This window comes from Macaca nemestrina, chromosome 12 (genome assembly GCF_043159975.1).
Source record: "Macaca nemestrina isolate mMacNem1 chromosome 12, mMacNem.hap1, whole genome shotgun sequence".
In the NCBI taxonomy this organism is placed as follows: Eukaryota; Metazoa; Chordata; class Mammalia; order Primates; family Cercopithecidae; genus Macaca; species Macaca nemestrina.
In genome coordinates, this window is record NC_092136.1 from 6,970,320 (window position 1) to 6,983,947 (window position 13,628).

The following is a 13,628-nucleotide window of genomic DNA, read 5'->3' on the forward strand; positions in this document are numbered from 1 at the left end:
GAAGATCCAAGTTCAAAAAGATTTTATTCCTGGAGCCCTCTGGGGTCCCTTCACCCAGCCAACCCCTTCCCTGACTCCTATGGTGCCGGCTTTGGTACTTGTGAGGGCCTGGGCACCAGGACGGTTCCATGAGTCCTCAGGTGCCCCACTCTGTGACCCTCCTCCATGCTAGTGTCTGACCCAGTATGTACCACGGAGGACCTCCTCCTCCCCCACCGCCTGGTCCTTGCCTGGAAGGAAGCCGAGTCCCAAGAGTAAAGTGCGGTGCCCATTTGCAGGGCTGGCATCAGCCATCAGGCAATTGAGACTGGGGAACACTGAGTCCATGGTCCTCTCAGAAGCGGGTGTCCAGGAAGGAGGTGGAGCCTCGTTGGGGCCTGGGAGGCCCCTCGATGGGGGGGCCCCGGGCCCGAGTCAGGAGCCCATGGAAAGTCTTGCCGCGGGTCTGGGGTTTCCGCCGTGGTGGTCTGGGCTCCTCTGGGGGCTGCACCACAATCCGGGGCACCTCAGGCTTGGCGCCTCGTCGTGCCCCTGCCAGCTGCTGGGCCTCGAAGATGGCTTGGGCCCCAGCGAGGCGGACCTGTGGCCGGGGCGGGGGCCCCGGCGCAGAATCGGGCAGCTGGGCCAGCTGGGCCTTGATCTCCCGCTGCAGGTCCCGCTCTGACAGCACCACGTTGTGCACCTGTGGGGAGCAGTTGGTACTGCGTTTGCCCGGCCTCAAGGCAGGAACAGGAAACTGAGGTCCCCAGCCCAGGAAGTGGCTGAGGACTGAGGGGCTGACAGACGCCTCGCTGGGGAGCCACAGAAAGCCACTGGAAGCCTCGGGTTTTCGTGTTCTCTGAAGCTCAGGGGACAGGAACTAAGTCCCCGTTCTCGCTTTGGGTTCCTGCTCTGGGACTCAGTTTCCCCCATGCAGCAGGGGCTGGGCAAGTCCGAGGAGAGGCGGGGGCACCCACCTGTGACATGAAGGCCTCCTCCTGCAGCTGCGCGGGGGGGATGGCTCGAAGGGCTCCGAGTGTCTCCAGGAGGCCAGGGCAGGCCCCTCGTTGCTCTGCAGTGCCCAGCGCCAGGCGCACCAATGTCAGCCCCACACGGAACAGTACCTTGGCACCTGCAGGCCGGAGGCTCACTCACTGGGAGGCCGGCCCTGCCCCTCCACAGTTCTGCACCCAAACCTGCCCTCAGCCATGTGCCTGCCACTCTCCTGCAGCTCTGCCCCCCTAGTTCAGGTACAATGACAGAGGGTAGAGTTGCATTTTGGGCGACACAGCCCACTGCACTGGTCAAGTCAGCCTCAAGAGCCACAGATGCTTTGGGGAAGAGTTAGTATCTTGTGAATTTGGTTACTGTCACCTCCCATCCCCACCCCCGCCAGAATGAAGGTCTCAATCGCTTGATGCTCAGATGCCATCCACATCTGGAGCCAGCAAGTGCCTGTGGGCTCCAGGGAGGAGCACCTCCTACCCTCCCTGAGCCGGTCAGGCCTCTATGTGCTATGATCACCCAGCTCCTACCCCAGGCGGCATTCGGGTGACAGGTGATGTGCCACCAGGCACAGGACTATCACCTTCAGCACACCTGGTCCTATGACTCGAGGCTCCAAAAGGGAACCCCGGAGCTGGTGAGCTAGCTCCCTGCCCACACCCCAAGGCTCCACCCCTCCAAGCCACCAGCTTCCTGCCAGGAGCCCGGGGCTACTGATGCCTTCACACCAAGCCCTCCCTGGGCCTCAGCTTGCTCATCTCCATGAGGAAAGGTCAGGTGGAGCCCTTTAAGGGCCTTTCCAGCTTGGATCTGTGACCCTCTGATTCTAGAAAGATCCTAGGCAGAACTGCTCTCCCCTAAGCTAGGAGCATAGCACTTGGTGCACTCCCCACAATGCAAGCTTGGGCTAGTCCTGGAGCCTCAGAATCCTTTCCTGGCAGCCTCTGATCTGAGAAGAGACACCAGGGGACCGGCAAGGTTGAGTGATGATGGTGACTGTCAAGAAACAATCACTACTCATGCTATCGTCCTTCTGATAAAGGGAGCCTGTGTAGTGTTTGCTCTCAGGCGGGCAGGTCAGGCCCTGCCCAGCTCTGCCCAGCCCTGCTCTCGAGGTCTGAGGCTGGTTGGGAGGTGACCGCATGGATAGCGACTTGGACACCTGTGACCAGAACTCTAAGCCAGCCAATGGTCCTCCACTGTGCGGAGGGCAGGAAGCCGGCCGAGCACACGACAGGCATTCAGTATGCATGCTGATTGATTTCTACCACGTTTTAAGGTGCAACCTCCAGATCTCACATATAGAACAGAATGCAGGTGGGTTACCGATGGCAGTATCAAGGCGGAGTCCCAAAGACACAGGGAGTCCAGCTTGGTCCTGCTCCGACTCCCCTCCTGTTCTTGGCCTGGCCCCCAGCCTCCACTTCTCTGGCTTCATGGCTCCAAGCCCTCCCTCCTTCATGGACTGTAGCCTGGCCCCTGGGGACAGTGGCCTCTCTGGCCCCAGGCCTCCACAGGCACCCCTGGGAGTCCTCCTCCTGCACAGAGCAGCCAGAAGGAGCTTAAATGCACCCATCGCCCCTGCGCTCCCCTGACACTTTGTCACATCCCTAGTTTTATTTTCTTCATGGCACTTCTGACAATCTATAAATATCTTGTGTGAATTTGGTTACTGTCGCCACCCATCCCCACCCCCGCCAGAATGAAGGTCTCGATCACTTGATTCCCAGCTGCAGATCCACGTCCGGAGCCAGTGAGCACGCAGCAGGTGCCTGCGGGCTCCGGGGAGAAACGCCTCCTACTGTCCCTGAGACACTCAGGCCTCCATGTGCTGTGATCACCCAGCTCCTGCCCCATCTGCCTCCCCTGGAAGCCTCTCTGGCCCAGCTCTGCTCCAGGCGGTGCCTGGGTGATGGGTGATAGGTGATGTACCACCAGGCACCAGGCCATCACCTTTGGTACACCCAGTCCTGTGATTTGAGGCTCAAAAAGGGAACCCCGGGGCTGGTGAGCTACCTACCCACCCATACCCCAAGGCTCCTGCCCCAGCCACTGGCTGCCCCACTCACCCTCACTGAGGAAGGCATCCCAGACACGCAGCACTGTGGGGAAGGGCAGGGAGCGGGCGAAGAGGCACAGGAACCACTCGGGCAGGTAGAGCAGGGGCCCGACGCCCACCTGCTGCAGGTGCTTGTGTACGTGCGGGAGCAGCCGCCGCAGCAGGGCCATGAACACCTCGGCATCCAGCCGCACAGCCTCCTGTGGCCACGTCCGTCAGCAGGCCAGCACCGCCACCCCCAGAGCTCAGGCTCAACCTCCCTCAGTCCCCAGACCCCCACCCACTCACCGGGCCCCTGCCCCTCCCTCCTCCATTCCCCATGCCAGCCCCTCACCATGTGGGGCCCGTAGTAGCCGGGGAGGTAGACCTCACAGATCTGCACCAGGCACCAGAAGGCTTCCTGGGGAAGGGGCAGGGCACAGGCCTGTAAGTGCCCACCAAGGAAGGGACCGCAGAGGGGAAGTCAGGACAGGGGAAAGGAGTGAAGGGGAGGGCCTGGGCACCACAGGAGCCTGGACTCAGGGCCACTCCTAACCTGCTCAGTTCCTGGGAGCCCTTCCCAAAAGCACCCCCCTCTGCCCAAGACAGGGCCTGCTGAGGGGTTTAGGGTGTTGGAAATCACAGGGCTCATGGTGTTAGATTTGAAGGTCACAGGGTTGGGGTTCACTGGCCAAGGATTGGGAGTGTCCCAAAGTTCAAGTCCTGGGTTTCTGGGGTCATTGGGGTTGGGGTCACAGTCCCCAAGTTCAGAATCAGGAGTCATGAGGTCAAGGTGATAATATCCAGATTCCTAGATGACTGGGGTCAAGGTTGGGATCAAGGGTCCCAGGTTCCTGGAGTCAAGGTCATTAGGCTTGAAGGTCTGTGAGGCTGGCAGTCATGAGGCCCTGGGTCACTAGGACGGGGTCCAGGAATCAAGGATCGCAGGTTTCTGAGGCCGCAGTTCGTGGGGATGGGGTTCCCTGGGCCTAGGTCACTAGGGTTCCCAGAGCGGGGTCAAGGTCACTCACCTCCGGGGGCAGGTGCATGAGCAGCACAGCAGCCACAGGCCCCTGGGCCTGGCAGTAGCCCTGCTCCGGTCGATACAGGGTGTAGGCCTTGAGCACCTGCAGGAGCCCTTGCTGCCTGTGCCGGAAGACCCCATAAGGGGCCAGTCCTGCAGGCACCCCCTTCTCCACCCTCTGGGGGTCTCTGCCCAGGTCTCAGCCTCCCTGGGCCTTGCTGGGTCCCCTGAGATGCAAGACTGTACAGCTGGGCTGGGGAAAGTGGGCTGGAGCACCCAGGGCTTGTGGGGCTGGGGGTCCCTGGGTATCACCGGCCTCGTACCCGTGGCCCTGAGGTGACACAAACATCTCGTGCAGGGGGAACTGGCGGTGCAGGTCCCTGCCAATGGTCTCCATCCACTGTGGGTCTCCAGGGGCCTCTGCCAGCTCCTGTGGGTAGCCAGGAAGGTGGGTGTGAGGGTTTGGTGTGGTGAGGGGCTCTGGGTAGGGGAGTTGGGGCCCCTGCCCACTCCCTCACCTGATAGGTGCCAGGGCTGTTCTTCTGGCACACATGGGCCCCGCACAACAGGGGCCAGCACCGGGCACGCAGGGCAGACGGGATGCCTTTCCGGCACTGCATCTTTACCTGTGGGCAAGGCCAAGGGCTCCACTAGGCAGCCTCCATAGCTCCCACTGGCAGGCCCCAGGCACAGCTCATCAGCAGGCAGAGGCCCACTTTGGGTGGCAGGGAGCAAAGGCAGGAGGTGCTGGGACACAGGGTGAGTACATTTTGCCAAGATGTGGGCCAAGGCAGACAGGAATGAGCCACGGAGGCCAACGGGGCCCCTGCCCTGCCCCTCACCTTCTTGTACTGCTGGGGGCCAGTAGTGCCCCTGCCCTGCCCCTCACCTTCTTGTACCGCCGGGACATGGTTTTCTCCCAGTGCAAGGTCATCTCCACCCACTTCATCTCCCGCTGGCGGATGAGGTCTGCAGGCGGGTGGCCCGGCCTGGGAAGGCATGGCACAGGTATCCAGGCGCTGGGCAGCTGTTACCCAGGGCCCACACTGCCACCCTCCAGGCTACCCAGGTGAACCCAGCTCCTGGCCCTAGGGATCTCTGGGAGCCCTGTCGGGTGACCTGTGACCCAGGAGCCACCAATGCTTGTCATGGGGACAGGAAAGGATGTGGCCCCAATGTGGGCAGAAGCAGGAGATTGAAGGGGTGAGTGGGTGTGTGTTGGGGGAGGTGCTGATTGGCTGTCACCCAGGACAGGGACACAATTCATAGGGGAAGCTCGCTGGAGAGAGCCCTGGACTGGAAGCCCGGAGTCCCGAGTTTGAATGTGGGTCTGTGTCTGATCTCCTGTGTGACCTGGGGCAAGTTTCTGTCTATATCTGGACTTGTGTTTCTGTCTGTAGCTTGGGGAAAGGGGGAAGGAGGAGGTATGGGTCTGTGATTCGGATCTGGGATTCCTGAGCCAGAGGTTCAAAGGGGAAGGATGTTCTGCCCCAGTGGTGGGTGCGAACCCTCGGAGGCTGGGGGTAAGAGATGTACAGAGGCCTCCCCGACCCTTCCCACCTTAGTGTTCCACCTGGCGCCTGCGGACGGGTGCTACTGGCTGAGTCCCCCTCCCAATCCCTACCACCAGACCCTCCCGGCCTCCCTCCAGAATTCAGCCCTCAGCCCCCGTCCTCTGTCCCAGCATCCCACCATCCCTCACCCTGCCCCCTTACCCTGGCTCTGCCGAGCTGCCCCCAATGAATCCATAGCGGTCGGCCTGGCGATATGGGCCAGGCCCACTGAGCTCTGAGTCGGACCCCAAAGAGCTGGAGTCATCCTGCAGCTCGGGAGGCTGCACCAGGTCCTCCCCCAGGGCCTGGGCCATGGTGCCCGGGGCCTTCAATGCCACAGGCAGAGAAAGTGGGGAGAACCAGTGTGAGGGGCCACTCCCAGCCAGCCTGGGGCCTGGCTGCGGGGTGAGAGTGGGGAGGATTCAGGATATCTCACCAAGCCAACTATGTCTCCTCTTTTATGGGGGCGGGGGCTAGGCCCTGCCCTGACAGAAAAGCCAGGCCTCTGTCCGGAGACCCAGCCCCAGGCCCAGCCTCTGTCTCCACCAGCCCAGCTCACCTCCTGCAGCACCTCACCTCCTCCTCTCACTTCCTCCTCCTCCTCACACAGCTTCAGCAACCGCTGGGGGCCCCTCCCAAGGGTGGGGGGTGTCACCCCTTCCTCTCTGAGGCTCTTCCTGCCTGCCCCAGTGCCCCTGAGCTGTGGGCTCCTCCCACCCTCCCCATGGCCCCAGTGACTGAAGGCTTGAGTTCCTGTGCTAGGTGTGGAGGGCCCAGGCCTCTTAGACACAGAGGCCAGGCCACCTCCAATGGTTTTGTTTGTTTCTTTTGAGACAGAGTCTTGCTCTGTTGCCCAGGCTAGAGTGCAGTGGCACGGTCTCAGCTCACTGCAACCTCCACCTCCCAGATTCAAGTGATTCTCCTGCCTCAGTCTTCCAAGTAGCTGGAACTACAGACATGCACTACCATGCCCGGCTAATTTTTGTATTTTTAGTAGAGACAGGGTTTTGCCACATTGGCCAGGCTGGTCTCAAACTCCTGACCTCAGGTGATCTACCCACCTCTGCCTCCCAAAGTGCTGGGATTACAGGCATGAACCACCGCGCCTGGCCTTTGTGTTTGTTTCTTGAGGGTCATGCTCTGTCACCCAGGCTGGAGTGTAATGGCAGGATCTGGGCTCACTGCAACCCCCACCTCCTGGTCTCAAGAGATCCTCCTGCCTCAGCCTCCCTAGTAGCTGGGACTGCAGGCGTGCACCACCATGCCCAGCTAATTTTTGTATTTTTTTGTTGAGATGTTTCGCCATGTTGCCCAGGCTGGACGCAAGAGACCATCCCACCTCAGCCTCCCAAAGTGCTGGAATTACAGGCCTAAGCCGCCACAGCAGGCCCACCTCCAGTTCTGAGGTTACTGGCATGTAAAGCACCCAACTCAGGGTTCCAACAAGAATTAAGGTTAATTTATCGTCTGCTCCTTTGAGACAGAGTCTCACACTGTCACCTCGGCTAGGGGGTGCAATGGGCCTTGGCCCACTGCAACCTCCGCCTCCCAGGTTCAAGTGATTCTCCTGCCTCAGCCTCCCCAATAGCTGAGATTACAGGCGGCTGCCATCATGCCCAGCTAACTTTTTGTATTTTTAGAGAGATGGGGTTTCACCATGTTGGCCAGGCTGGTCTTGAACTCCTGACCTCAAACGATCCTCCCACCTCAGCCTCCCAAAGCGCTGGGATTACAGGCGTGAGCCACTGCACCCAGCCATGTCTGCTCATATAGTAATTATTTTTACGTGCACACCCTGCAATATTACTGTGCTACTCAAAAGCTAATTATGGGGCCAGGCTTGTTGGCTCACGCCTGTAACCCCCCCAGGACTTTGGGAGGTCGAGGCCAGTGGATCACTTGAGGTTAGGAGTTCAAGACCAGCCTGGCCAATATGGCGAAACCCCACCTCTGCTAAACACACAAAAACCAGGCGCAGTGGCGCGCGCCTGCAATCCCAGCTACTCCAGAGGCTGAGGCAGGAGAACCCCTTGAACCTGGGAAGCGAATGTTGCAGTGAGCCAAAGTCGCGCCACTGCACTCCAGCTTGGGCGACAGAGCAAAACTCTGTCTCAAAAAAATAAATAAATAAATAAAAGCTAATTATGGGACTTGTAAGAAAATATTAATTTATCATGCCCCAAGGACCAAAGTGCGCTGGAAGTTCAGCCGTAGCTGTCTTTGAGTGTGGTCAGTCTCCTGGGGGCCACGGAGACCCACGAAAAAGGGGGTCGTACGTGAATGCGAGGTCCAGGTCTTGCACCAGTCTGTTCATATCTCTTGAGCCTCAGTTTCCTTTCCTGCACTTCGAGCAGTTAACCCTCAGTGCCTAGCAGCCGGTTATTAATATGTTCACAACACCCTCCACCCAGGGCAGGGGTGGGAACGGCTGTTCTGCTTTTGAAAGAGAAAAACAACTTCCACAGTTCTTCCGGCCCCACATCCTCTGAACCGGGCTGGGCGCCTCCTCTGGGGCGTAACCAGTTGGACGCGCCCCCGACAGACCCCGCCCCCAGCCCGCCGCCAAGGCCCCGCCCCCCGGGCCGCGGCGCTTCACGTCCAGCGGGGGCGCTAGAGCGCGGGGGACCGGGCGGGGCGGGCCCGGGAGGCCCGGAGGCGGGGCCGCGGGCCGGGGGCGGACTGGGGCGGGCGGAAGGAGAGCCAGGCCGGAAGGAGGCTGCCGGAGGGCGGGAGGCAGGAGCGGGCCCGGAGCTGCTGGGCTGGAGCGGCGGCGCCGCCATGTCCGACAGCGAGAAGCTCAACCTTGACTCGATCATCGGGCGCCTGCTAGAAGGTTGGTCGCGGCGGGGGAGGCCTGCGTCCGCCGCTCCCGGGCCCCCTGCCGGGCCCGGAAGTGGCGCGCGGGCGGGCCCCCGGGGCCAGCTTAGACTGGGCGGGGACGGGCCGCGAGGTTCGGTGGCCGCAGCCGCCCCTCCGCGGACGCGCCTGAGAGGTCCTGGGCCCGCTCCGACGCGCGGAGCAGCCCCCTCTCCCGGGCCGGGGGCGCACGGGTTGCCTGGGTTCTTGAGGCGAGGGAGAAACCCGGGAAGCCCGGTGCAGGAAGGGGTCCTGCGCTGTGAGGTGTTTGGGTGGCAGCCCCCTGCGCACGACAGTCGCCTCCCGAGGCGCTGAGGGTAGTTGGGGGCTTCCCTTGGGAGGCTTGAGGCCGAGGTCCCGGGAGGCTCAGCAGCAACAGCTGCCTGCGGGCAAGGAGCGGCCGAGGAGGCCTAGGCGCCCCCGGAGGTATCCATGGGGCCACCCGTGTCACCCATCCTCCTCCTGTCAGGGTCCCGGGTCTTGACACCCCATTGCGCCCCCAGTGCAGGGCTCGCGGCCTGGCAAGAATGTACAGCTGACAGAGAACGAGATCCGCGGCCTGTGCCTGAAATCCCGGGAGATTTTCCTGAGCCAGCCCATTCTTCTGGAGCTGGAGGCACCCCTCAAGATCTGCGGTGAGCCCCCCGACCCAGGTCCCCTTGCTTTCCTGAAAGTGGCACTGGCCCCCACAGAGTTCCTGGAGTCCTCCTCCCTTGAGCCCAGTCCTGGTCCTGGGTTCAGGTCTAGACCCTGCATCTAACTTACCCGATTCCCTGGGTCACAGGTGATATACACGGCCAGTACTATGACCTTCTGCGACTATTTGAGTATGGCGGTTTCCCTCCGGAGAGCAACTACCTCTTTCTGGGGGACTATGTGGACAGGGGCAAGCAGTCCTTGGAGACCATCTGCCTGCTGCTGGCCTATAAGATCAAGTACCCCGAGAACTTCTTCCTGCTCCGTGGGAACCACGAGTGCGCCAGCATCAACCGCATCTACGGTTTCTACGATGAGTGTGAGTGGTCTGAGCGTCTGGGGCTGCCCGGGTCCTGAACCACACTCCTTGTCATTCAGTGGGACCTTCACATTGGCCTGATATCTGACAGACACTTGCTAGACTGTGCACTCCACGAAGGCAGGGCCCAGGTCCGTTCTTGTGCCTGCCCTGCCCCTCCTGGCATGGGGTCTGGGGAATGGTTGCTGACTGAAGGACTGTCCGTATTCTAGTGCTTTCCCCCAGGGCCCTGCCTGGTGACGTTCCCCCTACATTTGCTACTAAGCATTTAGGATGTTTGCAGATGAGCTCTGCTGTCCAGAAGCTGAGATAAACCAGACCTGTACTTGGCCCGGCTCGTGGGCCGGGGCGTGCAAGGAGTGCCAACCCTGAGGCTGGTCCAGATTGGAACTCAGTTTCCAGTGGACTCGGGTGCTTTAGAATTACTTCTGGTGGGAGGCTGAGGCGGGAAGATCACTTGGACTCAGAAGCTCCAAGTTACAGTGAGCTATGATCTTGCCACTGCACTCCAGCCTGGGTGACTGAGCAAGACCCTGTTTCTTTACTTTTTTGAGACGGAGTTTCGCTCTTGTTGCCCAGGCTGGAGTGCAGTGGTGTGATCTCAGTTCACCACAACCTCCATCTCCCGGGTTCAAGCGATTCTCCTGCCTCAGCCTCCCGAGTAGCTGGGATTACAGGCATGCGACACCACGCCTGGCTAGTTTTTTTGTATTTTAGTAGAGACAGGGTTTCTCCATGTTGGTCAGGCTGGTCTTGAACTTCTGACCTCAGGTGATCTGCCTGCTTCAGCCTCCCAAAGTGCTGGGATTACAGGTGTGAGCCACCATGCCCTGCCCAGATCCTGTTTGTTTAAATTACAAATTAAAATAAAAAGTAACTAGAATTACTCCTGGAAGGCTGACAGGCGGCAGGGGTGGGGGTGGTTTGCATTGGTGCCTGACTCTCTCCCATCTGCGGCTGAATAGCCCAGAGACCCCGGCTAAGGGTGGAGCAGGCAGACCCCTCACAGCTACCTCCCTCTGGGCAGGCAAGAGACGCTACAACATCAAACTGTGGAAAACGTTCACTGACTGCTTCAACTGCCTGCCCATTGCGGCCATAGTGGACGAAAAGATCTTTTGCTGCCATGGAGGTGAGCTCTCCTTAGTTGTCATCTGGGAAGTCACTCCTTTCAGGAAGTGTCTCCCATACCCCCCTGTGCTGGGCTGCACTCACTCCCTTGATGTGCATCCTACATGGGGCGGGCTTGTCTCCTTTCTCCCAGGAGCTCTGTGCTCCGGAGGGCAGGGGCGCCTTTGTGCCTGTTTGGGAACTTGAAAAAGCTGAGGGGAAGGGGATGGCTTCTGCCTGCCTAGGCACCCAGGAGACCAGTGGAGGGACCAGGAGGGTGGTGGAAAAGGTGAGGCTCACTGGCCAAGGCTTCCTGGAGGAAGGATGTCCTTGTTTGAGGAAGTGACCTTCCTTCTGGCCCTCCAGGCCTCTCCCCGGACCTGCAGTCCATGGAGCAGATTCGGCGGATCATGCGGCCCACAGACGTGCCTGACCAGGGCCTGCTGTGTGACCTGCTGTGGTCTGACCCTGACAAGGACGTGCAGGGCTGGGGCGAGAACGACCGTGGCGTCTCTTTTACCTTTGGAGCCGAGGTGGTGGCCAAGTTCCTCCACAAGCACGACTTAGACCTCATCTGCCGAGCACACCAGGTGGGCTGGTGGCTCCCGTCTGTGGCGGGGGAAGGGGAGGGCCTTGCCTGCACTTGGGACTGACTGCTCCGATCCTCACCCAGGTGGTAGAAGATGGCTATGAGTTCTTTGCCAAGCGGCAGCTGGTGACACTTTTCTCAGCTCCCAACTACTGTGGCGAGTTTGACAATGCTGGCGCCATGATGAGCGTGGACGAGACCCTCATGTGCTCCTTCCAGGTGAGTGTGGGGAAGAAAGGAGCTACTAGGCCCCGTGGCTCAGCCCCATGAGCCTGACCAACCCTGTCTCTTTTAGATCCTCAAGCCCGCCGACAAGAACAAGGGGAAGTACGGGCAGTTCAGTGGCCTGAACCCTGGAGGCCGGCCCATCACCCCACCCCGCAATTCCGCCAAAGCCAAGAAATAGCCCCTGCGCCCCGCGCCTGTGCCCCAGATGATGGATGGATTGTACAGAAATCATGCTGCCATGCTGGGGGGGGGGTCACCCCGGCCCCTCAGGCCCACCTGTCACGGGGAACATGGAGCCTTGGTGTATTTTTCTTTTTTTAATGAATCAATAGCAGCGTCCAATCCCCCAGGGCTGCTTCCTGCCTGCATCAGCGGTGGCTGTGAGCAGGATCCTGGGGCTGAGGCTGCAGCTCAGGGCAACGGCAGACCAGGTCGTGGGTCTCCAGCCGTGCTTGGCCTCAGGGCTGGCAGCCGGATCCTGGGGCAACCCATCTGGTCTCTTGAATAAAGGTCAAAGCTGGATTCTCGCCATGGCCTCCGTCTCGCGTCTAAGACGCTGCCTGGCAGCTCTTCTGCGCAGAGCTACTTGGGAGGCTGGGCACCAGGCCCCAGCAAGGGCAACCCTAGCCACACACGCAGGTCCGAGGCTCTTAGAATTCCAGGTCGGCACCAAAGAGTATCAGGAAAGCAAGAAAAACTGTCAGCTCCACGGGCGTCCCAGATGCATGCCCAGGACTTCAGGAAGGAACAGGTGAGGTCATGATTGGCAGAGAAGCTGGATCATCAGGGGCCAGCAGCACCTGCTGTGATGTTTTCCTTAGGAAGGTGAGCCTGAGGGAGACAGGTTTCCAGCCTTGGCCAGCTGGAGTATAGCCTGAGACTCAATGGGAAATAAGAGGTAGGAACGTCAGTAGTTCAGGGCCAGGTCTGGAAAGTCATGATTGGCTGGGGGTTGTGGGGAGATAACAGGGCCCAGGCCTGACTGCTGCCGGACAGCGTTACAGTGACAGCCAGCTGGGGCCTGCGAGAGGCAGTGAAACAGCTCAGCTCCAGCAAGCCCACCTTTCTGATCCCCAGGGCTGAGACCCAGCTCTTCTACTGGCTGGGGTTTCATCTAGCCCAAGGCCTCTGGGTACAGGCTTCAGGTTCTTGGTTCAGCCTTCACCCTCACTGTCTTCAGCCAGCACAGGGCTGGGGCCCTGGGGGGAGCGTACAGGGGCCAGGATGGAGCCGAAGAACAGTGAGCGGAACTGCAAAGAGAACAAGTGAGTTCTGGAGGCTGCTGCCTTCCCCACCTCCTGCCCCTGCCTCCACCTCCAGTCCCTACCTTCTTGGGCGGGGGAGTCCCAGGCACTGTACTGGGCTCAGCCTCATCTTCCTCGGAGTGGAGACCGGGGCTCTCGGGGTGCTGGGGGCCAGGTGAAAGGGAAATGGAGGGCAGCACCCGCGAGCCCTCATTGCCTATAGTGGTTTCCATGGCGATCATGTAAGAGTCAATGTCGTCATTGGCAAAGTCATCTGGGTGGGGTATGCTGCAGGCAGAATCGGAGTATCAGGGAGGAAATGGGGAGCAGAGGCAGGGCCCCACCGTAGAGGGCTCCAAGGGAGCTCCGGGGCCCCCTGACCACTGAAGATCTCTTGGTTTTATGACTTCCTGATTTGGCTGGAGAGGAGAGGATGCAGGGGTTAAGTGGTGGCTTCCTGGAAGGGGTGGGCCAGGAATGTCTGATCAGAATTCAGGTAGGGGCCTGAGGAAGGCATCCTGGCAGCTGCTTTAGCTCAGCTAGGGGAGAGGAACAGCAAGCCCTGTGAACTGGGCCACATGGGGCCCAAGCCCCCGCCTTCCCAGGGGACAGGAGCTGGAGAGCACAGGAGGCCGGGGACAGGCTGGGCTGGGGGCCAGCCCCAGCTTCCTGTGCTGAAAGTACACTGGGCCATCCTCCCCAGCCCACCTGCTCTTCTAGCCACCTGCTTCCCCCAGCCCAGGCAGCTTCTGCCTCCCAGCAGCCCTTTCCCTCCTTGGCCTGGGAGGAGGCTCAGAGGGGAGGCCTCAGCCAGAGAAGGAAGCCGGCAGGGCCTTGGGGATGCTTCCCTGGGTGGGAGGAGTCTCAGTACAGCTGACCAAGAAGGCTGAGTCTGCAGGGCTGGCAGCTGTGAGCACTGTAGGGGTAGGGACTGGGGCCTGATGGAGAGAGAGGAGGAACAGGAGGGAAGCGGGAGAGAACACATTG

General features: G+C 60.5%; 3 protein-coding genes across 25 annotated transcripts in view; 1 reads left to right on the forward strand and 2 right to left on the reverse strand.

Moving 5' to 3' along the window:
* Positions 1-5: 5 nt before the first annotated feature.
* On the reverse strand, positions 6-6,263 carry LOC105469677 (TBC1 domain family member 10C). 3 transcript variants are annotated; one of them, XM_011721044.3, is made up of 10 exons: positions 6,159-6,263; positions 5,762-5,997; positions 4,936-5,035; positions 4,565-4,672; positions 4,370-4,476; positions 4,054-4,168; positions 3,378-3,443; positions 3,054-3,243; positions 957-1,111; positions 6-682 (listed from the first exon to the last, which is right to left on the reverse strand). In XM_011721044.3, exons 2-10 carry the CDS (start codon positions 5,911-5,913, stop codon positions 335-337), a joined length of 1,341 nt encoding a protein of 446 aa, XP_011719346.1. In that variant the 5' UTR covers positions 5,914-5,997; positions 6,159-6,263; the 3' UTR covers positions 6-334. The 3 variants fall into 3 exon arrangements, with proteins under 3 accessions (XP_011719346.1, XP_070930281.1, XP_070930282.1); XM_071074180.1 differs by lacking the exon at positions 6,159-6,263 and having other exon boundaries at positions 3,378-3,467; positions 5,762-6,144; XM_071074181.1 differs by lacking the exons at positions 3,054-3,243; positions 6,159-6,263 and having other exon boundaries at positions 383-682; positions 4,054-4,164; positions 5,762-6,144.
* Positions 6,264-8,273: 2,010 nt separating this feature from the next.
* On the forward strand, positions 8,274-11,924 carry LOC105469672 (protein phosphatase 1 catalytic subunit alpha). The gene is made up of 7 exons (XM_011721017.2): positions 8,274-8,432; positions 8,959-9,090; positions 9,240-9,470; positions 10,498-10,602; positions 10,947-11,170; positions 11,254-11,388; positions 11,465-11,924. The coding sequence occupies exons 1-7, from the start codon at positions 8,378-8,380 to the stop codon at positions 11,573-11,575; spliced, it is 993 nt and encodes a 330-aa protein (XP_011719319.1). The 5' UTR covers positions 8,274-8,377; the 3' UTR covers positions 11,576-11,924.
* Positions 11,704-13,628, reverse strand: part of LOC105469673 (RAD9 checkpoint clamp component A) — an 81,806-nt gene continuing 79,881 nt past the window's right edge. For 14 of the 21 annotated variants that reach the window (XM_071074197.1, XM_071074192.1, XM_071074183.1 and 11 more), the window contains one exon: positions 13,067-13,579. In XM_071074197.1, the coding sequence (XP_070930298.1) occupies positions 13,177-13,579 (403 nt within the window). In that variant the 3' untranslated portion in view covers positions 13,067-13,176. The other 7 variants (XM_011721035.3, XM_011721034.2, XM_071074196.1 and 4 more) reach the window with 4 other exon arrangements.

Excerpts from the sequence above, each read along its gene's own strand:
- LOC105469672 (XM_011721017.2), top strand. The coding sequence starts at position 8,378 with ATGTCCGACAGCGAGAAGCTCAACCTTGACTCGATCATCGGGCGCCTG. Across the intron at positions 8,433-8,958 it reads CATCGGGCGCCTGCTAGAAG|TGCAGGGCTCGCGGCCTGGC; the intron begins GTTGGTCGCGGC and ends TTGCGCCCCCAG. Across the intron at positions 9,471-10,497 it reads CTACGGTTTCTACGATGAGT|GCAAGAGACGCTACAACATC; the intron begins GTGAGTGGTCTG and ends CCCTCTGGGCAG.
- LOC105469677 (XM_071074180.1), bottom strand. The coding sequence starts at position 5,913 with ATGGCCCAGGCCCTGGGGGAGGACCTGGTGCAGCCTCCCGAGCTGCAG. Across the intron at positions 4,673-4,935 it reads TGTCCCGGCGGTACAAGAAG|GTAAAGATGCAGTGCCGGAA; the intron begins GTGAGGGGCAGG and ends CCTTGCCCACAG. Across the intron at positions 3,244-3,377 it reads GCTACTACGGGCCCCACATG|GAGGCTGTGCGGCTGGATGC; the intron begins GTGAGGGGCTGG and ends ACGTGGCCACAG.